We start from the raw sequence: 22,998 nt of genomic DNA on the forward strand, positions 1-22,998 counted from the left end.
CAGGTTAAGGGGTCATACCTTCTTTCTTCACGGAGTCATCATAAGCCATGGCGGTCCTGCAGGGCCTTTGAGAATGGGTCACTGTGTCCAGGCTCCTTCCCGTCTACAGGACCAGGTCTGAGAAACAAAGAAGGAAAACCCTCCTGTAATGCGAAATCACTGTGGAGAAGCAACCTTCCAGGTGGAAATGCGCAGTGATCCAAGGGCAGACTGGAAGGGCAGCAAGAAATAAAGGAGTGTCTTGTCACCTCCTCCTTCTGTTTGTAAATACACTGGGGTTGAAATGGCAGGAAGTGCGCTAGGCTTAATTTGTTTTGATTCATGAATTAAAGCTCTCGTTTGGGGAAGTATTTAAAATACCTCCCCTATTAAAAAAATACCTCCAAATTCATGAGATTTTCTGAAATGCCAATGGACTGACAAGACTGAGACGGTGAAAACCAACATTAAGCCAGAGGGACAGGTTCAACCAGTTACAAAATGCACAGATAAAGCAGGATGCAGAGGAAGATAGATTATACCACACATTCTAGGCCACAAAATCCAACCATCAGAATTGGTGACAGGCTAAAATCCATTGTATTACAGTTTAAACAGAAATGATGAGAGCGTTATAGGGACATTAAAGATCTTGAGAGCAGATTTTTTAAATAGGCATTTTTTGTTGGGCTCACTGAATTTGCTCAAAATCATGGCAATATAAAAGTTGGCACACTTCTTATATTAGTTGCCCATAAAACAGCTTTCGACACTATCAAGCCTTTCTTAAAGTCTAAGGGGAAAATAAGGAGGAACTGCTACTTGTGCACTGGTGATAAAATTTTTATCATTGTGAAAAAGATTTTCACTAATTTGAAGAATTACTGTAACTTAAATGTTCCAAATACTGTCTTAAATTTGTTAACTTCACTTTTTTGGCATTCAAACTTAGAGGTCCATTTTGACTTTGAAGATGACAAGCCATAAGCTGCAAAGGTAAAGCTCTTCAAATACTTTTAGGCCAATGTCTCAATTCCTGCAGGAAGTCTCTGCAGGAAATTTCAAAATTATACACTAAATGTAATGAAAACGTCCTCCTCCAGTAGTGAAATGCTTAAAAATTGATGACTGGTTATTTACTTAAATTTTATTTCACCTTCATCACTATAAGCACTAATCACTATGGGGCTTAGAAATGCTGAAGGACACGTCAGCAGACTGCCAATCCCTTCAGGAAGTGGTGTATGTAACTTTGGGGAGAGAGAAGATGGGACACAAGAATTACATTTAAAATAAACCGAAAGAAGAAAGACCTACTTACACAGGTCAGGTAAGACACAACGAATGCACAGCAATGACTAAATTGAAAATAAAGAAGTATTACCAAGAGTCAGAAATAGAAATAAGCATTTCTCCACTTCCTTAAGAAATGGAATGAACAATGCACTTGGTCAAGGTAAGAGAAGCCAGACTAAAGTGAAGAAATAAAATGAACTGGTTATTTCACAGGTAATTGGAGGACTGCCTGCTCTAAGGGCTTCACAGGAAATGAAGGGGGCTACAGATAAGGTCAGGTCGCATATAGAAACATGAAGAGGCGAAATACATAACACAGCCAGGGCTTCATGTTCCAGCATTAGGCGTGAAACTTTCTTGAATAGAAATTACTGTCATCCCCTTTCCCCTCAAGTGGTGCAACTCCAGGAGAGGTTAGAGAAGCGGGAACATCATGGGGAATTACATCCCTTCATCTGAAAACGGCCCATCCGCACACTGACAGGACAGTAGCGGGTTTATTAGAAGAGGATACGGACCCCATTAATTTTCATAGGCCGATAATGCCAAGAAACACCACAACTTGAGATCAAGTTAAATGTTTTCTAGCCAAATGGATTTTGGCAAAGAACATTTGAGAAATAATGGGGAAAAAGTCTTAAATATTCAAAATCAACAATGTGGCCACTAATCCTCTGTTAACAACAACAAAATGCTCTTCTGTGTGAAGTAAAAGCAGGTCCTGAGACAAAGGCTTCCCTTTGGCAACATCAAAACGAACATAAAACAGAGCTGAACAGCTAACCGTCAGAATAGGAATAAGTACCTCTTAAGGCAGTACGAGAAAGAAAACAATGATGTCACTTACTGGACTGTGAAAAAGTGCTCACGGTCTCATAACTGACTGCTCTGAAAAACAACCAGTGGATGAAAAAAATTGTAAGCGCACACGGAAAATCAGGAGCTGATCCTCAGAGGCACAGAGCAGCACAGAAAACATGTGCTAGTGTTAGCATGAAGTCTTAGAATTAGACCTGCTACGATTTAATTTTTATACAGACACTGGAGAGCAATTGATAAATTACAAGATTAAATAACCTACAGTAAAAAAAAAAAAAAAAGAACAGGGCCTAATGGCAAATCCAACTCAATAAAGAATTGGGACAGCCAAGAGCTTAAAAAAGCTAAAATTAAACACAATGGACTCACTCACAGCTTGGGCAGAATGATGGACCCTGAACTTCTGGGTTCTTTAAAATTGGGATATTATTGCGGCCCAGGGATTGGTTTTGGTTGCTGACTCATAGAAGAAAGATGAAACCAGATAAAGAAGCCTCAAGCAACAGTGTGGAAGAAAGGCAGAGTTAGGGCAACATTTATATAAGATCAGATGACTCCCCTGATACTCCTTCCAGGCCTTCAATGTTGTCCATGATAAATTCAGAGTTCAGGGCTAGGCAGCAGATTGTGAAGATCAACGAAAACGAAAAAATATTAGGCTGGATATTCACCTTAGAAAACCAAGGCCAGAATTACATTAAACGTTGGCAAATGTAAGACAGGTGTTAAAGCTCATTCTCCTGAATTCCATCCTTTTGGAGTTTATAGAATTCAATGTTGTCAGCTTCGAGAGGCAGGGATAATTTTACCATTGTGTTCCTCTTAGTGTGCTAAGAAATGACAACATAAATGGAAATTCATTCTTGAATGTTGTTTATGGAAGAAACATGCCATCATAAAAATGTGTCCTTGGAAAGGTGGAAATTATTAAATGGCTCTTTGGGGACTCTTCTTCAGGAGATGAAAAAGGGGAGGCAGAGTTGCTCTTGCACTTGTAGATTAAATATGTGCGTTAAGTCCAGTCTTTCCTTTCGAGATTATCAAAGTAACCAGGGAAAAATCTAAAATCATCAGATATGGTGCTTTGTTATTTTGAAAGTCCAAATTATAAATGCTGAAAAAAAAAAAAGTTTCAGATGATTTTCTGAGGTCATCTGAGCCCCAGCAATCACTAGCAAGCTTCTTCATCCCACGATGTAAGTTGTGTATTGTACAAGATGGAACAAAGTAAGCCACGGAAAACCCGGCAGTAAGTGAAATCCTGACACCCAGGTCCAGCCGGGGAAGAGAGCCTTGTTCAAGATTCCGCGTCCTCTTCTTCCAGCACTCCTTTTAGGAGCTCAAACTGCCAGTCAGTGCCGGGAAAAGGAAGATGCACATCCAGCTGTTGCCAGTTTCTGAATGGTTGTTGCTGCTGTTACTTCTAGTTTGGGAGCAGGGGATGTTGTCTCAATTTCGTCCAGATTTCCTCCAATCTCAGAACCTGGGGATTCTGAATTCTTGCCATTCCCTTCTCCAAGAACCTACCTATGCAGCACTCACAGCCCCTGCCAGCTCTGGAAACTGCAGAAATCCCGACAGCCTGGGATGGGGATTGAATCCTCTCATTGCAGTGCAATTGAGCGGAACCACGACCACCACACAGATCGGCTGACAACACACATTTCCCAAAAACCAGCGGTACAAATTTTGACAAGCCTGGTCCAATCAACAGGCTGGCTCTACTTTGGAGTCGGTTTTTCATTTATTCTTCTATGGGGGAAGTATAATCAGCCACCAGTTTAGCCATCAGGAAGCAGGGAGAGAAAGGTTTCTCCTTTTCTGCCTGATAGAAAAATAAGGGAAATCTACAAAGTAACAGCTTTGAGGGGAAATGGGCCTGGATGGAGAAGATCCCACTAGGAAGGCACTTCAAACTGGGTCGCACGTCAAGAGTACACACTACACCGGGTTACTGCTACCAAGAGCCCCCAGGGTCACCATTTTTGTGGTCCCCACGGAGAACCAACGGGATTCTCCCGGCAGTTTTGCAGCAACAGCTAGTTCTACAAAACTGTGCGAAGAGGAAAAGAAGAAAGCTCCTTGCATCCTCTGCTGCCAGCCGCGGCCCCGGCCCTCCCGTCGCCCCGGCCCCCTCGCCCCTTGACAGCCCGAGGAGCCCGCGACCCGGGTCCCGAGATGCCCGGCGGCCCCGACCCGGGTTCCCGCGTCCCGGCGGCTCCCGGCGCCCCCGAGGGCGGAGACGGCCGGGCAGGGGGAGGGGCGGCCTCGGCCCGCAGGCCCCCGGGGCGGCCGCACGCCCCCTCCCGGCCCCGCTGCTTTCCCGCCTTCCCCATTTGAACAGCTCCCGCCCGCCTTCCTCCTTAGCCCGCTCCAGCCCCTTCCCGGGGGCGGACTGCAGCCGCTACTCCAGTCCCCGGCTCGGCCCCTGGGCTAGGCCGCGACAGGCCCGGGGCGCCCTCGGGGCGGTGTCGCGGGCCAGAGGCGGCGGGTAGCGGCAGGGCTGGGCCGCTGCCGCCTGGGAGTGGGGGCCCAGCTCGGCCTCGTGGGGGCTCCGCTCGCCGCTACCTTCACTCGGTTCGCCCGGATCCCGCCTCAGCGCCGCCGACCGCCGCCATGTTGGAGAAGGAGAGAAAAGCGCGAGCGGCCAGGGAGCCTCAGTCGAGCCCAGAGCGCAGACTCCGCTCGGGAAGGGGAATCCCGCTGGCGCAAGAGCGCCGAGCGCATCGAATGAAGCACTGGGCTTGCGGAGCTCGGGAGCTCGTCTGTGTGGAGAGTTTGCTCTGTGCCAGGCTTGGGCTCGGAGCTTTACGGACATAATAGCATTAGATCCTTACTGCATCCTTGTGAGGTAGGTTTTGTCACATTTTACAGATGAGAAAGGTTCAGAGGGAAGGTTTAAATGACTTGGCCAAGGATACACAGGTAGTTGAAGTGGGAGGTAGGATACTTCTCCCGTCTTCTGGTTCTCAATGAAGTGCTTTTTTCAAAATACTCCGCTATTTTCCTCAAGATATTTTTATACACTCGGTACTGTCTTTGCAAAACTTAGACCAGGAAGATTAATAGCAGTCTGGAATTTAGCATCTAGGTTGGGTGTCTGGTATATTTGGGGTGAGGTGGCAGAACCCATCTTTATAACTGTGCACTGAAAAATAATTTGCATGGCAGATAATCTGCATTTCTCCCCGTAAATTATTTGCATTTAAAAGTTAAACAGTCTGTAGAGAAATGAAGAGATGCTACTACACACAGGAGAGAAGGTTTCATTGTTGTTTCGTTGTTTCTATTTTGCTCTGGAGAATTTAGACCAATGGGTAGATGTTACAGTGTGTAGCTCTTGGTTCAGTGTGAAGATGAATTCAGTCTTCCTGCACAGTTCAATTATGTTTGGCTACTTTGTGAGGTAGTGAGCTCCCTGTAGCCAGAGGAGTCCAAGCAGAAGCTAGTGTCCTAGTTTCTGTAGAGGAGAGAGGTTGGAGATATAGGATGGCTTCTAAAGTTGTGGAACCCATGAAACTCTGCAAAACTATGTGTTTGTGCATTTATGTATTTTTCTGGGGTTTAGATCCCATCAAAGATTAAGAATCCTATCCCAGTAGGCTTTCCATTCCAGAATTAGATGGATGCTTGAAGATGATATAGTCATACTGCTCCTTTTATGGACTTAGAAATTGAGACTGAGGAGCAAGGGGATTTGTCTCAGCCCACACTGCCAATTAGTGATCATTGGACTCCTGGTTCAGCGATATTTTCTCCATATTATGCTCTCTCTTCCTCTGCACTGAGTAGATCAGATTGTTTAATCACTGCTTTTCCAACTGTGAAATGCTGAGATGTTAAAACATATGAGATGGAGTTGTCGAATATATTCCCAAAATATAAATGCAAATAATAATAATAATAAAACTAGTATCATGACCTTCTCCTCAGTCGCCATCCTGCTGACTAAAATGATTGGCAATGTAATTATTGCCATCAATGCCATTACAAAAGGTATAGGATTGCACAGATGGGACACCTTGCCTGACGTTAGGCTTCCCTGCCAGGTATTTAAGAGCCTCAAGAATGTATTTCTTTCTTGTTCTTCCGTATTGGGGGGGAAGTTTTTAGTTCTAGGTGACAGAAGCCCAATTCAAAGTAGCTCACCAGGAAAGGAGAATTTATTGGCTGATATTATTGAAATGTCCAGGACCTTCAGGTGTGGCTGGGATCCAAGGAGGGAGTCAGATTGGTCTCTGGACATCTCTCTTTGGTGCTTTCTTCTGAGTTGGCTTTATTCTCAGGCCCCCCGGGGTGCCTTCAGCAGCTCCAGGCTTTGTTATCTTTATGGCTAACAGTGTTCCTGGAGAGGAAGTTTCTTTTTCCTAATTCTCTTGATAGACATTATGGGATTGACTCTTCTTCTCTGAATCGGACCATGTGTCCACACAGAAAGCAGTCAGTGTGAGCAAAGGCATTGGCTAAATTAGGTCCCATCCTCCCACAAAAAGTAGGGCAGGAGGAACCTCAAAGAAGAGGGGTTATTGACAGAAGGGTGAATGGGTGCTAGGTGGGCAAAAACAAAGTCCACTTAACTGTTCCACCAGCTTGGACCCAAATGCCTCCTGAGTCCCATTTATCCCATTCCTTCTTTTATCTCACCTGAGGATGGGCATATCAAGTTATTGCTCATCTTAAACCTCCTGTAGACCTGAGGTTGGATTGCTCCTCTGTCTGCCCTCTCTATTAAGTCGGTCTTAGTCTTGTATCACTGCACGGTGCATTTATTCATTCCTCGAACACATATTTATTGAAAACACAGCATGGGTCAGGCACTATCCTAAATGTTGGGCCAAGAACAGTGAACAAAACTGAGAGTCTTTGACCCCCTAGAGCTTATATTCTAATTGGATTGGGGAGCAGAGCATAAATAAATAGGTACCATGTAAGATGATGATTAAAGGTGGAGAAAAGTACCCGGAAGAGATACCAGAAGAGGGTGGAGGTGGCAAGAATTGTTATCTAAAATAGTCATCAGGGGAGGCTTCTCTGATGAGGTGTACACTGGCAGCTAGCTCAGCCAGAAGTAAGTTGGTGTGGGAACTAGGAGCTCATAGCTCCTAGAATGGATACTGATGGGGAAATATTCTCTATGGAATGTTTTATCATGGTTCTTTTGTTTCTGAAACTTGGAGAGGGGGGTTCCCATTGTGGTGCAGTGGTTAACGAATCCGACTACGAACCATGAGGTTGCGGGTTTGATCCCTGACCTTGCTCAGTGGGTTAAGGATCCGGCATTGCCATGAGCTGTGGTGTAGGTCGCAGATGCGGCTACACGTTGCTGTGGCTCTTGCGTAGGCTGGCAGCTACAACTCTGATTAGACCCCCAGCCTGGGAACCTCCATATGCCGGGGGAGCGGCCCCAGAAAAGGCAAAAAAAAAAAAAAAAAAAGAAAAGAAAAGAAAAAGAAAAAAAAGAAACTTGGAGAGAGAGAGAAAAGAGGACCTGCTTGGTAGCCTGAGTCTGAGAGGGACTTGTTCATGGTGGGCTTCGTGAGTGAGAATGCCTTGTTCCATGATGAGTGGAAGATGGCATCTGAGATGTGTGAAGATTGGGTGCTTCCTGGAGCTGCTGCCGTTCTCTGGCCCACTTGACCCAAGTAAAACTGCCCGTGCAGGCAGGTAGCAGGTGGTGGCCCATCAAGTTGTGCTTGATTTGGTCATTTTCTGTTTCAGACCATTTTTCTGTGCTTTGCCCTTTCCAGCTCTGTTTTAAGCGGCTTCTTTGTGCTAGACCTGACAGGCAGTGCAGCGATGGATGGTACAGTAGTCAGGGCCCTTTAAAATATTATTGAAGAATAGTTGATTTACAATGTTGTGTTAATTTCTGCTGTAAAACCAAGTAACTCAGTATATATACACATACACGCGTGTGCATGTATATATGTGTGTGTGTGTGTATGTATATATGTACTCTTTTCATGTTTTTCCATATGGTTTATCACTGGGTATTGAATATAGTTCCCTGTGCTATATGGTAGGACCTTGCCGTTTATCCATCCTGTAGATAAGTTTGCATCTGCTAATCCCAAACTCTCAATCCTTTTCTCCCTCACTCCCTCCCCCTTGGCAACCACACGTCTGTTCTCTGTATCTGTCTATGTTTTTGTTTTGTAGATATGTTCATTTGCGTCATATTTTAGACTTCACACATATAAGTGATATCAAGGGGTATTTGTCTTTTTTTCTGACTTACTTTGCCTAGTATAATAATCTCTAGGTCCATCCATGTTGCTATAAATGCCATTCTTTCATTCTTTTTAATGGCTGAGCAATAGTCCATTGTGTGTGTGTGTGTGTGTATTTATATATCACATCTTCTTTATCCATTTATCTGTCAACGGACATTTAGGTTGTTTCCACGTCTTGGCTATTGTAACAAAGTGCTATTGTAAATAGTGCTGCCGTGAACATAGGGGTGCATGTATCTTTTCAAACTATAGTTTTGTCTGGGAACTTGTGCATGCCCAGGAGTGGGATTGCAGGATTATATGGCAAATCTGTTTTTAGTTTTTTGAGGCACCTCCATACTGTTTTCCACAGGGGTTGTACCAATTTACATTCCCACCAACAGTGTAGAGGGTTCTCTTTTCTCCACACTTTCTCCAGCATTTGTTATATGTAGACATTTTAATGTTGGCCATTCTAGTCAGTGCCCTTTTGACTGGGAATGATGGGACCTAATTAAAACTACATTAAGAGGCAAGAATTTTTTGGATATGACATCAAAAGCACAAACAACAAGAGGAAAAAAATAGTTAAGTGAGACTACATCAAACTAAAATGCTTCTGAATAGCAAAAGAAATAATCAATAAAATGAAAAGGCAACCAATGGAGTGGATGAAAATATTTGCAAATGATATATCTAATAAGAGGTTAATATGCAAAATATATAAAGAACCTCCACAAGTCAGTAGCAAAAAACCAAACAATCCAGTTAAAAACTAGGCAGAGGAACTGTCTAGATATATGAATGGCCAACACGTATATGAAAAGTTGCTCAACATCACTAATTATCATGGAAATGGAAGTCAAAACTACAATGAAAAATCATATCCTGTTAGAATGGCTATCATCAAAATGACAAGAAATAACAAGTGTTGGCAAGGATGTAGAGAAAAGGGAACCCTCATGCACTGTTGCTGGGAATGTAAATTGGTGCAGTTCACTATGGAAAACAGTATGAAGATTCTTCAAAATATTAAAAGTAGGAGTTCCCTGGTGGCTCAGCAAGTTAAGGACCTGGCATTGTTGCTGCTGTGGCTCTGGTTACTGCTGTGGTGCAGGTTCGATCCCTGGCCTGGGAACTTGTGCATGCTGTGAGTGTGGCCAAAAAAAAAAAATTAAAAATAGAACTACCATATGTGATCCAGCAATCCCATTTCTGGGTATTTATCCCAAGAAAGGGAAAAAGGATCTCAAACAGTATTCACAATAGCCAAGACATAGAGACAACCTATGGGTCCATCAAAGGATGAATGGATGAAGAAGGTGTGGTATATATATACAGTGGAATATTATTCATGTATGAGAAAGAAGGAAATTCTGCCATTTATGACAACATGGATGGACTTCAAGGATATTATGCTAAATGAGGAATTTCCACCATAGCACAGCAGGTTAAGGATCTGGTGTCTGAGGCGGCATGGATTTGATCCCCAGCCTGGCGTGGTGGGTTAAGGATCCAGGGTTGCTGCGGCTATGGCTCAGATTCTATCCCTGGCCAGGAACTTCCTTATGCCATGGGTGCAGCCAAAAAAATAAAAGGATAACATTCGAAATGAAATGTCCGATAGAGAAAGACAAACACTGTATGGTATAACTTCTATGTGAAATCTAAAAAAGTCAAACCCATAGAAACAGAGAGTAGGTGGTATTTACCAGGGACTGCATGGTTGGAAAGATATTGATCAAAGGGTATAAACTTTCAACTGAAAAATGAATGCATTCTGGAAATACCTCCATACTGTTTTCCATAGTGGTTGTAGAGTATGGGAATACTTCAGAAAACTAAATATAGAACAACCATATGACCCAGCAATCCCACTCTTGGCATATACCTGGACAAAAATTTCACTGAAAAGGATACATACACCTGTATGTTCATTGCAGCACTATTCACAATAGCCAAGACATGGAAACAACCTGAATGTCCATCACAGATGAATGCATTAAGAAGATGTGGTATATATGAACAATGGATTACTACTTAGCCCTAAAAACAACAAAATAATGCCACTTGCAGCAACATGGATGGAGCTAGTGACTCTCATCCTGAGTGAAGTAAGTCAGAAAGAAAAAGACAAATACCATATGATATCACTTATATCTGGAATCTAATATATGGCGCAAATGAACCTTTCCACAGAAAAGAAACTCATGAACATGGAGAACAGACTTGTGGTTGCCAAAGGGGAGGGAGTGGGATGGACCGGGATTTGGGGTTAATAGATGCAAACTATTACATTTGCAGTGGATAAGCAATGAGATCCTGCTGCGAAGCACAGGGAACTATATCTAGTCACTTTTGATGGAACATGATGGAGGATAATGTGAGAAAAAGAATATATATATATGTGTGTATGTGTAACCATGGGGGATATGTATATATATCACTTTGCTGTACAGCAGAAGTCGACAGAACATTGTAAATCAACTGTAAGAAAAAATAAAACTCTTAAAAAAAGAAATGCAACAGATTTTGTATATTGACTTTGTGTCCTGCAACCTAGCTGCGTTCATGTATAATTTATAATAGTTTTTTTAAGTGGAATCTTTAGGGTTTTCTATATATAAAATCATGTCCTCTGCAAATAATGATGGTACTTCTTCCTTTCCAAATGGGATGTATTTTTTTTTCTTGCCTAATTTTCTTGCCTTCTGAATAGGAGTGGTGACAGTGGGCATCTGTGTTTTGTTACTGATCTGAGAGGGATAGCGCACAGTTTTTCACCATTGAATGTGCTCTCAGCTCTGGTTTTGTCACATACAGCTTTTAATATTTGAGGTGCATCCTTTCTGTTCCTTTAAGTGTAAGGTTAGATCGCTTGAGATTTTAGTATCACTTGGTATCACTTTTGCTGTATCCCATAGATTTTGGTAGGTCATGTTTTCATTTTGTTTTTTGTTTTTTGTTTTTGTCTTTTTAGGGCCACACCCGCAGCACATGGAAGTTCCCAGGCTAGGGGTTGAATCATAGCTACATCTGCTGGCCTACACCACAGCCAGAGTAACGCAGGATCTGAGCTGCATCCTCGACCTACACGACAGCTCATGGCAATGATGGATCCTTAATCCACTGAGCGAGCCCAGGGATCAAACCCGCATCCTCATGGTTACTAGTTGGGTCTGTTAATGCTGAGCCACAATGGGAACTCCCTTTTCTGTGTATTTCTGTCTGCCATTTTGGTTTGGTGGTTTTCTATATTTTTCTCAATTTCCCTGTTTTTTTCTTTTTCACTCTTTTACATCTCTGCTCTATGTTTATGTTCTGTGGTTACCCAGAGGTTTGTGTAACTATCTCATAAAGTATCCTTTTTCAGTTGATTGCATCTTATCTTCATTTACTTTCATGAGTTCTGTCCTTTCCTCTTATCCTTTTATGTTTTTGTTGTCTTGAATTATCTCTTCTTATGTTGTGAGTTTATTACCAAACTGAGATAGTTATAGTTGTTTTCCTGCTTTCTTTTTTCTCCCTTTAATCTTTATACTATAATAGAGTGTTAAAAAAATCTATAAAATCTGATAGAGTTGCAGTTTTCTGGTTCTGTGTACTTACCCCCTTGCTCAAAGTTTTGTGTATTTTGGCTGCTTTGTTTCTGGTAGAAGAGCTCCTTTCACTTATCTCCTATAAGGCAGATCTGGTGTGAATAAACTCCCTCAGCTTTTTTTTTCTTTTTTGGGGTCCGAGAATGTCTTTCTTTTTCCTTTATATCTGAATGATAACTTTTCTGGATAGAATATTCTTGGGTGATGGTTTTTAATCTTTCAGTGTTTTCATTTCATTTTATTTCATTTTATTTTATTTTATTTTATTTTATTTTATTTCATTTCATTTCATTTCATTTTATTTTATTTTATGGCTGCACCCTCAGCGTATGGAAGTTCCCAGGCTAGGAGTTGAATTGGAGCTATAGCTGCTGGCCTAGGCCACAGCCACAAGCAACGCTAGATCTGAGCTGTGTCTGTGACCTACATCACATCTCATGGCAACACCAGATCCTTAACCCATTGAACGAGGCTAGGGATTGAACCCATGTCCTCATGGATACTAGTTAGGTTTGTTTTCGCTGAGTCACAATGGGAACTCCTCTTTCATTGTTTTTAGAATGTCATTTTATTCCCCCCTAGCTTGTAGGGTTTCTGCTAAGAAATAAGCTGATAGCCTAGGGGGTGTTCCTTTATAGGTTACCATTCTTTTTTCTCTGGCTGCCTTGAAAATTCTTTCTTTGTCATTGACTTTGGAAAATTTTTTTTTTCTTTTTAGGGCTACACCCAGGGCATATAGAAGTTCCCAAGCCAGGGGTTGAATCAGAGTTACAGCAGCTGGCCTACACCACAGCCAAAGCAGCAGAGTATCCCAGCTGCATCTGAGACCTACACCACAGCTCATGGCAACGTTGGATCCTTAGCCCACTGAGCGAGGCCAGGGGTCAAACCTGCATCCTCATGGATCCTAGTTGGGTTCGTTAATCTCTGAGCCAGGAAAGGAACTCTGACTGTTGGCAATTTTAATATTATGTGTCTTGGAGAAGGTCTTTTTGCATTGAGGTAATTAGGTATTCTCTTAGCTTCATTGACTTGTGTATCCAGTTCCTTCCCCAGGTTTGGGAAGTTTTCAGCTATTATTTCTTTCTTTCTTTCTTTCTTTTTTGTCTTTTTGCCTTTTCTAGGGCCGCTTCCCGCCACACATGGAGGTTCCCAGGCTAGGGGTCGAATCGGGGCTGTAGCCACTGGCCTACGCCAGAGTCACAGCAACGCAGGATCCGAGCTGCATCTTCGACCTACACCACAGCTCACGGCAACGCCAGATCCCTAACCCACTGAGCAAGGCCAGGGATCGAACCTGCAACCTCATGGTTCCTAGTTGGATTCATTAACCACTGCGCCACGGTGGGAACTCCTCAGCTATTATTTCTTTAAATAACCTCTCTGCTCCCTTTTCCTTTTCTTCTCCTTCTGGGATACCCATTATCCTCATGTTGCCCTTTGGAAAAGAGTAGAAGAGCTCTTGTAGGATTTCCTCACTTTTAAAATGTCTTATTTTTGTTTTCTTTCTGCTTGCATCATTTTTAGATTTCTATCTTTGAGCTCACTAATTATTTTTTAGATATAGTCTGCTTTATTTTGAGTGCTTTCTAATGCATTATTTAGCTCATTCATGATGTCCTTCAGCACCAGTTTGCTTGGTTCTTTTTTAGAATTTCAGTCTCTTTGGTAGAATATTCCTTCTAGTCATTAATTTTATTCCTGAGCTCATTAAAAGTTTTTCCTGTGTTTTCTTGTATCTCATGGAGTTTCCTTCTGACAGCTTTTCTGAATTCTCTGTCAGTTAGATGACAATATGTTGTGACTCTAAGTTTAGTGTCTGGAGAATTGTCATTTTCTTTTTGCGTAGCATTACTGTAGTTCTTCATGTTGTTTGATGAATTATTCCTCTGCCAATATTGAAAGATAGGTTAGGAGTTTCTTTGTTTCCAGTTGGTGTCCCTCTCATACACATTTTTGGTTTTTCATTTTTCTTTTCTTTTTCCTTTTGCTTTTTAAGGCCACACCCATGGCATGTGGAAGTTCCCAGGCTAGGGGTCCAATGGGAGTTACACCAACATACACCACAGCCACAGCAACACGGGGTCTAAGCCAAGTCTGAAACATATACCACAGCTCACAGTAATGCTGGATACCCTACCCACTGAAAGAAAAAAGTCAACCTAGGATTCTATACCCAGAAAAAATATCTTTCAAATGAAGATATAACTGATAAAAGATATAAAATGGAAACAATTTTAGAAGCTGAAAGATTTCATTACCACCAGATCTTCACAAGAATGTTAGGCATTCCTTCAGATGGAAAGGATATGATCCCAGATGGAAATCCTATCAGCATAAAGGGATAAATAGCACTGAGAGTGGTAACTATATGTATAAATATGAAAGCCTTGTTTTCTTTGAAATCTCTTTAAGGGAAAATTGGCTTTTTAAAGCAAAAATAGTCACAATGAATTGAGGGTTTTTAAAAATGTGTAGAATAAAATGTATGAGGACAATATTACAAAGGTCAAGAGAGGTAAAAAACAAAGCAAAGTGATGCAAGATCTTTATAGTATATATGAAGTGGTAAGTATCACTTGAAGACACACTGAGATAAATTAAAGATGTAGAGTATAAATCCCGAAGCAGTCACAAAAAAAAAAAAAAAAACACACAACTCAACAAAGAATTATAGCTAATAAGCCAAAGAAGGAGATAAAGGGAAATCATAAAAATGCTTAATTAATCCAAAAGAAGGCAGAAAAAGGGAGGAAGGGAAAAAGTAAAGATGGGAGAAACAGAAAGCAAGAAGCAAGATGGTAGATTGAAACCAACTATATCAATAATCACATTAAATGGAATGGCCAGAACAACTCAAATAAAAGAAATTGTCAGACTTGAAAAAAAAACCACCCACCTATATGCTGCTTTTAAGAAGCCCACCTTAAATAAATAGTACAAATTAGTTAAAAGAAACATATGGGGAAAGTATGGCGTTGTAGATTAAATGTGTTCCCCCTGCCCCAGTTCCATATGTTGAAACCTAATCCCCAATGTGATGGTATTTGGAAGTAGGACCTTCGGGAGTTTAATAAGGTCATGAGGGTGTAGCCTTCATGAATGGGATTAGTGCCTTTGTAGAAAGAGACATGGGAGAGCTTGCTGCTTCTATCTTGTTCGGCTCTCTGCCATGAAAGGATACAATGAGAAAATGGCCATCTGCAAGCCAGAAAGTGGGTTCTTGCTGGACACTGGATCTGCCAGTACTTTGATCTTGGACTTCTTGCCTCCACAACTGTGAGAAATGAATGTTTGTTGTTTCAGCCATTCAGTCTATGGTATTTTGCAACAGCAGCCTGAGAAGATTAAGACATATTCTAAAGAAAGCTGAGGTGGCTTTATTTATTTTAGACAAAGTAGGTTTCAGAGTAAAGAATATTACCAGAGAGAAAGACAGTATGATTCACAATGATAAGTACTCGGTCAACTCATTAAGAAGACATAACAATCTTAAATATTTATGATTCGATAACAGAGCTTTGTAATACATGAAGCAAAAGCTGATAGAACTGAAGGAGAAATAGACAAACACACAATTATAACCAGAGATTTCAAACCTGTCTCAATAACTGGTAGAATAGGAAGACAGAAAATCAGTAATGCAACTAAAGACTTGAACAGCATGTTAGTTGGCCTGATTGATATTTGTAGAACATTCTGCTCAATAACAATACATGCTTTATAAGGGCGCCTGGAACATTTACCAAGATAGTATGTACAGTGAGCCATAAAGAAAGTCTTAATATCAAAGAGGATTCAAGTCGTATAAAGTATGTTCTCTAACCACAGTGGAATTAAAATAGAAATCAATACCACTGAAACACTTGGAAAATCCCCAAGTATCTAGAGGTGAGATAACATGCTTCCAAATCATGCCTACGTCCAAAAATAAATAAAAGGGAAATTAGAAAATATTTTGAATTGAATCAAAATCAAAATAAAATGAATCAAAATTGGTGGAATGCAGCTAAAGTAGGGCTTAGGGGAAAATTTATAGCACTAAAAATACATTTGTCTGCAAAAGACAGGTCTCAATTTCCAACCAATGATATCAACTTTCACTTTAAGAAACTAGGGAAAAAAAGAGCTATCCCAGTCCATAAGACATAGTTTAATGACTTTAAACTGCAGAGGGAAGAGATCGGAGTCTTCCTTCCTCTTCCTATGACTACAAATAGGTAAAAAACGCAAATGGGAGAGATGACGTCCCATTACTTTCCAGTCCATCTCTACATTGCTTAGGACCATCTTTCTGTGACATTAAGAATCCCCTCTATTCCCACGTGCCCCCAAACCTTCTCCCAGTCTTTCTCACTGGCCAATCTGGGACAATTTGAGCATGAAAATAAACAATGGTGGTAACAAATCACCACCCCTGAATAAGGTAAGACTCATTGAGTCCACTGATTAATGTAAACAAGTAAATAAAAAAATGTGTGGGAGAGAAAGTACATCTTATGGAGAAAAGCCAATTAACAGAAACAGTACTTAGACAATCACTACTTGGCAACTATCATTTGGTAACTGACTCAGGTGGGGGCAGCAAAGGATGCTGATAAGGTGGGTGAAGTCTGAGGAGTAATGGGATAGTTACATGGTCTCACACCAGCTCTCCATGAGATAATTATTAATTACAAAGGAGAAACCAGGAGCATTGCTGGAACAACCTGGCAGATGCCACTTTAGCTAGATGGTCAAAGTGAACATCCCCAGCGGCGGGACAAATTGACATCTTGTGCTTCCCGATTTGAGTTACTGAGAAAAAAACATAATTCTTTTTTTTTTTTTTTCCAAAGATGCATAACTCAAACCTATTTATGAGGAAACATCAGCCAAACCCCAAATGAAGGCTCTTCTACAATATTACTAACCTGTTCTCTTTTTATTTTGTTTTGTTTTTTGGTCGCTCCCCTTGGCATATGAAAGTGCTTGGGCCAGAGATCAAATCCAAGCTGGAGCTGTGACCTACACCACAGCTGCAGCAATGCTGGATCCTTAACTTACTGGCTCAATCCCAGGCCAGGGATCAAACCTGAGCCCCAACAGCAACCCAAGCCACTGCAGTCGGATTCTTAACCTACCGTGCCACAACAGGAACTCCTAGCTCATATTCTTTTGCTTTTTTTTTTCCTTTTTATGGCCATGTCGGCAGCATATGGAAACTCCCAGGCTAGGGGTCGAATTGGAGCTGCAGCTGCCAGCCTATGCCACAGTCACAGCAATGCCAGATCCAAGCTGCATCTGTGACCTACACAACGGTTTGTGGTGAAGCCTGATCCTTAACGCAGTGAGTGAGGCAAGGGATCAAACCTACATCCTCATGGATAGTCAGGTTGTTAACCCACTGAGCCACAACAGGAACTCTATAGCCATACTCTTTAAAAAGTCAATGCCAGGGAAATCTCAGTACCTCCTTCTCAATTTTGTTGTACACCTAAAATAGCTCAAAAAAAAAAAAAAAAAAAAAGAGAGAGAGAGAGTCTTAAAAAGTACTTACTGTCCTGCATGTATGCTCGTGTGCACAAGATTGAGAAACTGGCCCAGATTCATGAAGGCTAAAAAGACACGCCAAGTGAGTGCCATATGTGATCCAGGATTTCTGTTGTAGAGATGACATGATTGGGACAATTGGTGAAATTGAAATAAGGATCTTGGAGTAGATAATAATATTCTCTTATGTTAATTGCTTGAATTTGATAACTGAACTGTGATTCTATAAGAGCATGTCCTTGTTTTTTTTTGAAATACCCACTGAAGATTTGAGGGCACAGGAGCCTCCAGTTTGCCCTTTATTCTAGATGCTGGAGAAGACATTGCACACACATCTTCAAGAGGGAGAAAGATACAGCACACCTGTACATGTGCTTATGTGGGGGACTTGGGTGGAGGGAACATGAGAATTCTTTGCACTCTTCTTGAAACTTTTTTCTAAATCTGAAATTTTGTCACAGTCTACTCAGGAGAAAAGACAGCTCTCACTCAGCTTCAAACATTTCACACCCTCTCCAATTGCTCATGTGCATGGTAGCTTTTTCTAAGGCCTGTGATGGCCCGTGAGATAGAGAAATGCTGGGGGTGGGACATAAATAAGCTCCCGCCCCATTCTCCTGAGGCCTGCAGGGTCGTGCTTGAGATACACCCCTCAATGCCCCCCCTCCCTCCTCACAGTGTAACTGGAGCTGGGTGGCCTCCTTGAGGGCAGAGTCAAGGTGATTTCTTTAGAAGAGTTGATTCACAAGCAGAAGCAGGGAATTCCCGTTGTGGCTCAGCAGAAATGAATCTGACTAGTATCCATGAGGATGCAGGTTCGATTCCTGGCCTTGCTCAGTGGGTTAAGGTTCTGGTGTCGCCATGAGCTATGGTTTGGTTTGAAGACGTGGCTCGGATCCTGCATTGCTGCGGCTGTGGTCTAGGCTGGCTGTGACAGCTCCAATTCAGCTCCCAGTCTGGGAACTTCCATATGCTGTACTTGTGGCCCTAAAAAGCAAAAAATAAAAAAAAAAAAAAAAGGATACATGTATCAGTGCATTTTCCTTAAAAAATAATGTAAGCAATGAGGTCCTACTGTATACAGCACAGGGAACTATATGCAATCTCTGATGGAACATGATGGAAGATAGTGTGAGAAAAAGAATGTACATTTTTGTATGACTGGGTCACTATTTGGTACAGCAGAAATTGACAGAACATTGTAGGTCAACTATACTTCAATAATAATAATGAAGCATACACATTAAACTGCCCTTTGTATAAAGCACTTATGTATGTGTGAGTCATCTTTCTTAATCCCTAGAATTACCCTCCAAAGCAAACAGTTTAATTGTATTCAGATACATTTTTAATTAATTTATTTATTTATTTATTTTTTGCTTTTTAGGGCCACACCTGCAGCATATGGAAGTTCCAGGGCTGGGGTCAAATTGGAGCTACAGCTGCTGGTCTACATCACAGCCACAGCAACACCTTAACCCACTGAGCGAGGCCAGGGATCAAACGCACATCCTCATGGATGCTAGTCGGGTTCGTTACCGCTGAGCCAGGACGGGAACTCCCCTCCTATTCAAATACATCTTATTTATGGGAAAGGAAACTGAAGCCCAGAAGAGTAAAGTTATTTGCCTCAAATCCAGCTACAAGTAGCTGTACATCTATATGCTGGTCTCGGAGCCTCTAGTAATTATTACACAATGCTGGGGTTGGAAGGTGGGGCTGCAAGTTTCTGATGAGAAACTTCTGGGAAGCCCAGGGCCCAAATGGCTTTCCTCCCTATTTCCACCAGAGGGCACTGCCGACTCAGTTTAGAAGCATGCACTGTCCCTCCCTCTCAGAGTGGTCAGGGTAGGAATTGCTAACAAGCCAAAAAAGCTTAAGCTTCATGGTCTCTCACTTGCACCGTCCCCCTTCTACTTTGGTGACCAACTTTGCATTCATAATTTTGTATTATTTTTCCAAAAGAGGACTCTCTGGATAAGCTTCAGACTTCGTAAATCTGTATTCACTATGGCTCATGCAAATGCTTTAAACTCAGGGCTGGGAGTTTTGGGACATGGATACTTTTGGGGGGCATAGGGATAACATTCCATGGCATGTGGCATCCCCTCCTTCGGGCTGTGAGCTCCTGGAGAGCCGGGCTCTGCCCTCTTTGGCCTTGATTCCTGATCCATAACCCGTAGTAAGCGGTCCATATGTTTGTTGAGTGAATAAATGAGGGGCAAACATCTGCCAGTGTCATTGCTTTTATCTTTTCCTCTTTGAGTCTCAGTGTTGCAACTTCAGAGGTGGGGGGCTGTGGTCTAAAATCCATCTAGCTTCTCTCCCTATCATTTTTTCTTCTCTGCTGCCTCTCCTTTGACCTTTTTTTATTTTTTATTTTTATTTTTTTTGTCTTTTTGCTATTTCTTGGGCCGCTCCCGCGGCATATGGAGGTTCCCATGCTAGGGGTCGAATCGGAGCTGTAGCCACCGGCCTACGCCAGAGCCACAGCAACGTGGGATCTGAGCCACGTCTGCAACCTACACCACAGCTCACGGCAACGCTGGATCGTTAACCCACTGAGCAAGGGCAGGGACCGAACCCGCAACCTCATGGTTCCTAGTCGGATTCATTAACCACTGCACCACGACGGGAACTCCATCCTTTGGCCTTTTAATTTCTTTATTTCTGCCCCCTCCTACCTGTGCTCCTAGCCTGGGCCTTAACATGGCCAGAGCCCCCTTGGTTCTTCTAACACCCTTGGGGGAGTTCTTAAGTCCTCAGCGGGGTGTGGTTTTCTGGGTTTCTGTGTCTGAGGAACCAGTGTTCCCTTCTGGGGGAACCCAGATGGAGACAGAGCCCTAATCTTTGTAAGTGATTTTCTTGCAGTTGGCTTGGGAGGGAGAGGGTGTAGCAGGAAAGGAACCAATGCAGCCCCACCCCACCTCCCAGTTCAAGGCTCCCTTCTCTAATGCATCCCTTTAAATTTAAGTACTGGAGTTCAGAGTTCCTGTGGCCTGGCAGTAACCAACCTAACTAGTATCCATGAGGACGTGGGTTCAATCCCTGGCTTTGCTCAATGGGTTAAGGATCTGGTGTTGCCGTGAGCTGTGGTGTAGGTCGCAGATGCAGCTTGGATCCTGGGTTGCTGGGGAGGTATTTCACTTTTCAGGCTCTGTGATAGAGGGAGACAGGGAAAAGGCAGATGCAAATGGCTTAGGGGAGCTAGTCCCAGCATCTGCTACCTCATCTCTCACTGCAGCAGCCCCCTGACTGAGCTTTCTGTCTCCTTCCTCACCAGAGTGTTCCCATTGACAACAGGTCTGTCTTAGGGACGGAAGAAACCATTATATCCAGCAAATCAGTTCCAGTACAAATGGTAGCAGTAATTGCCATGGCAAATATCTGTCAGATGTGTACTAATATGCCGAACAGGGCTTGGGAGCTATAATTCTAAAAGCTCCTTTGCTATTGTCTCTGCTGTCCCTCTAATCCTGGCTTGGGAAGAGTTGTCCCTTCCTTGGCTCTGGAGGAGAACTGGTGGTTCTCATGGCTCCACTCGTCCGCTGAGGTGAGAGAAACCCCTGTGGTCACTTTAAGGTACAGAACCGAACCTTGGTTCAGAAATTGGAACTTATAGTCCAGTCTTTTAGTACTTCAGTGTGTTTCCAGGGCAAGATGCCACCCCCCTCCCAATCCAGCTGGAGCCAACCGCACAAAGGGCTCTGCCCTCTTTTCCACAGGGCAGTGCCACTTCTGACTCCCCTGGGGCTGTGGAAAGAGGGAGGGAAAGGGGTCAGGAAAGGTATTTGCCTGGTCATGTCATCACATGCCTTCCAGATCCTTGGACTGGCAGATGGAGCTGACTTTCTCTACCAGGCACCGGATGGATTTTTTGGAGATCCCCCTGCTGCCCTCACCTCCCCTGGATGCTGCTGCCCCATCAGCTCTGGCTTTTCCCCACCATCTACTCCCACAGACACTTGCAGTGGGTAAGCATCTCCTGACTGCAAACCCTGTGTCCTTTCCCAGAGGCAGACCCTGAGACAGACCTTGGTGTCCATGCGGTTTATGAAGAAGATGCTCCCCGGAGAAACCTGTAAGCAAGTTGGGAAAGGAGGGTGGGAAAGGGAAAGAAGCCAAGCAAACTGAAGCCTTTAGGCGAAGCCCCAGCATCAGTCTGATTCCGTGGAAAGCTCTGGAGTGGATATTAGATCTCAGCATGCATCCCTGCTCGGAGCAAGGTTGCAGTCACCGGGCTTTCATTGTTGAGAGCTGTCCCCACCTGGTGGGGAAGGACTGCAGAGTTGCAAAGCCACGCCAGTAGTCTGAGGGCAGGTTTCCAAAGAGAATTTGCAAGTGTTGCCTTTAGAAGCAAAGCACCTGGAAGCTTCCAGATGAGCATACAGGACAGGTAAGAGCCATCTAAGAGAAGGTGAGAGGGGCACCAGCAGTGTTCCCAGTATCATCCCTACTAGCCTGGTTTTATTTTATTTCCCAAGCTGGTTTCTCTTTTCTTTTTCCTTTCTTTTTTGGGCCATGCCCATGGCATATGGAAGTTTCTGGGCTAAGGGTCAAATCAGGGCTTGATTTGGAGCTGCAACTGCAGGTCTACACCACAGCCACAGCATCCCTGGATCCAAGCCGCATCTGCAACCTACACCACAGCTCATGGCAATGCCAGATCCTTAACCCACTGAGCAAGGCCAGGGATCGAACTTGCATCCTCATGGATACTTGTTGGGTTCTTAACCCCCCGCTGAGCCGCCACGGGAACTCCCCCAATTTGGTTTCTAGCAATCAGCCCTCTTGTTGACCCTCATATCTCAAATCTTACTGGCGTTTGATTTCTAAAACTCCCTTTTGGAGAGGCTAAACCCAATTGCCGTGGAGGAAGAGCTGGAGTGCGTTCTGTCTGCCTGAGACCACGCCCACCTCCGCCCTCCCCTCCACATCCTCCCCACGCATCACTATTCGCATAAACTTGGACATAACACTTTGTGCATTTCCATAATGCTGTCAGCTGCCCATACAGCATCGAGAATATACTCTCCCATTTTAGAGTGCTGGTAACTCAATTTATAGCAATTTATTCCACAAAAGCAGACAGTAACTCATCTGGCAAGAGGGGGGAAGAAAACCCTTACCAACACAGTACTGTCTCTGCACTGGAAATCCAAATGGTAATGCATGGAATAGATTACAGCGAGTAATAAGCTTGGTCGGTGGACGTGTGAGCTGAGTTAAACGTCTTTTAAGTAAATCTCAGCATGAGTTATTTGTTCACTCAGATGTGCACACATGGAGACAGAGAGAGGCTGTGTGGACGGGCGGCATCCGCTGTAACTTTCATTATTCCACACTGAGGTTCTTTGTTAATAACCACAGTCAGAAGGGCTGCCGCTTTTCTGATCGCTGTGACAGGTGGCTCCCAGTGTGACGGGGAGACATTCCTTCATTCACTCGTTCATTTGTTCGTTCATTCCCCAAGCCTCTGTGTGGTCCAGGAGACACCAGGCATTGGCCTGGGCGTTGGAAGCACAGAGACATCTGACAAGATCCTGGCCCCTGTAGAGTGC

The 22,998-nt window shown here is 43.2% G+C and overlaps 2 protein-coding genes across 11 annotated transcripts in view; one reads left to right on the forward strand and one right to left on the reverse strand.

Moving 5' to 3' along the window:
* The window catches only part of HMGXB4 (HMG-box containing 4), a 28,176-nt gene extending 23,448 nt beyond the window's left edge, over nt 1–4,728 (reverse strand). For 4 of the 10 annotated variants that reach the window (XM_021081485.2, XM_021081484.2, XM_021081479.2 and 1 more), the window contains exon 1: nt 4,663–4,728. Coding sequence is in view for 3 of the 10 variants with exons in the window: in XM_084955458.1 (XP_084811584.1) it covers nt 19–49 (31 nt within the window). In the remaining 7 variants the exon portion in view is untranslated. Of the gene's footprint in view, nt 1–18; nt 118–2,122; nt 2,164–2,765; nt 4,148–4,662 lie in introns of those variants that run through there. The other 6 variants (XM_084955458.1, XM_084955460.1, XM_021081480.2 and 3 more) reach the window with 4 other exon arrangements.
* LOC146403145 (uncharacterized) overlaps nt 4,273–22,998 on the forward strand; it is a 92,421-nt gene continuing 73,695 nt past the window's right edge. Inside the window, exons 1-3 of the mRNA XM_084957813.1 lie at nt 4,273–4,392; nt 4,590–4,945; nt 21,260–21,411. Of these exons, the coding sequence (XP_084813939.1) occupies nt 4,273–4,392; nt 4,590–4,945; nt 21,260–21,411 (628 nt within the window). The remainder of the gene's footprint in view (nt 4,393–4,589; nt 4,946–21,259; nt 21,412–22,998) is intronic.

The sequence above is a fragment of the Sus scrofa genome, chromosome 5 (genome assembly GCF_054392235.1).
Source record: "Sus scrofa isolate SSC_HxYL_T2T_F1_AM1 chromosome 5, Sscrofa_HxYL_maternal_Yorkshire_Landrace_v2.0, whole genome shotgun sequence".
Taxonomy (NCBI): Eukaryota; Metazoa; Chordata; class Mammalia; order Artiodactyla; family Suidae; genus Sus; species Sus scrofa.